Source organism: Penaeus monodon, chromosome 33 (assembly GCF_015228065.2).
Source record: "Penaeus monodon isolate SGIC_2016 chromosome 33, NSTDA_Pmon_1, whole genome shotgun sequence".
In the NCBI taxonomy this organism is placed as follows: Eukaryota; Metazoa; Arthropoda; class Malacostraca; order Decapoda; family Penaeidae; genus Penaeus; species Penaeus monodon.
The window spans coordinates 19,626,870-19,627,122 of NC_051418.1; the positions used below are offsets into that span (position 1 = coordinate 19,626,870).

General features: G+C 45.8%; 1 protein-coding gene across 1 annotated transcript in view; it reads left to right on the forward strand.

Moving 5' to 3' along the window:
- The first annotated feature begins 167 nt into the window (after nt 1-167).
- LOC119594291 (fibrous sheath CABYR-binding protein-like) overlaps nt 168-253 on the forward strand; it is a 4,415-nt gene continuing 4,329 nt past the window's right edge. Inside the window, exon 1 of the mRNA XM_037943353.1 lies at nt 168-181. Within this exon, the coding sequence (XP_037799281.1) occupies nt 168-181 (14 nt within the window). The remainder of the gene's footprint in view (nt 182-253) is intronic.

Here is a 253-nt window from a genome sequence, read left to right on the forward strand (position 1 = left end):
AATGAATCTAGTAAAGAAATTAGGGGAGAGAGGTGAGATGTGGTGGAGGAAACACGGTGGAGATGTCATCAGTGAGGGAGGAAGAGAATGAAAAGAAGGAGAAATGAAATCGGCGAAGGAGGAGAGTAGGTTGCTGAGAGAGGAAGGATTTTGGAAGCAGGAGAGAAATGAAATATAGAAGGTTAGGAAGGAGAGGAAGCTATGAGATCAGTGAGGGAGGAAACGGAAGAAACATGGGAGAGACGAGATCGGC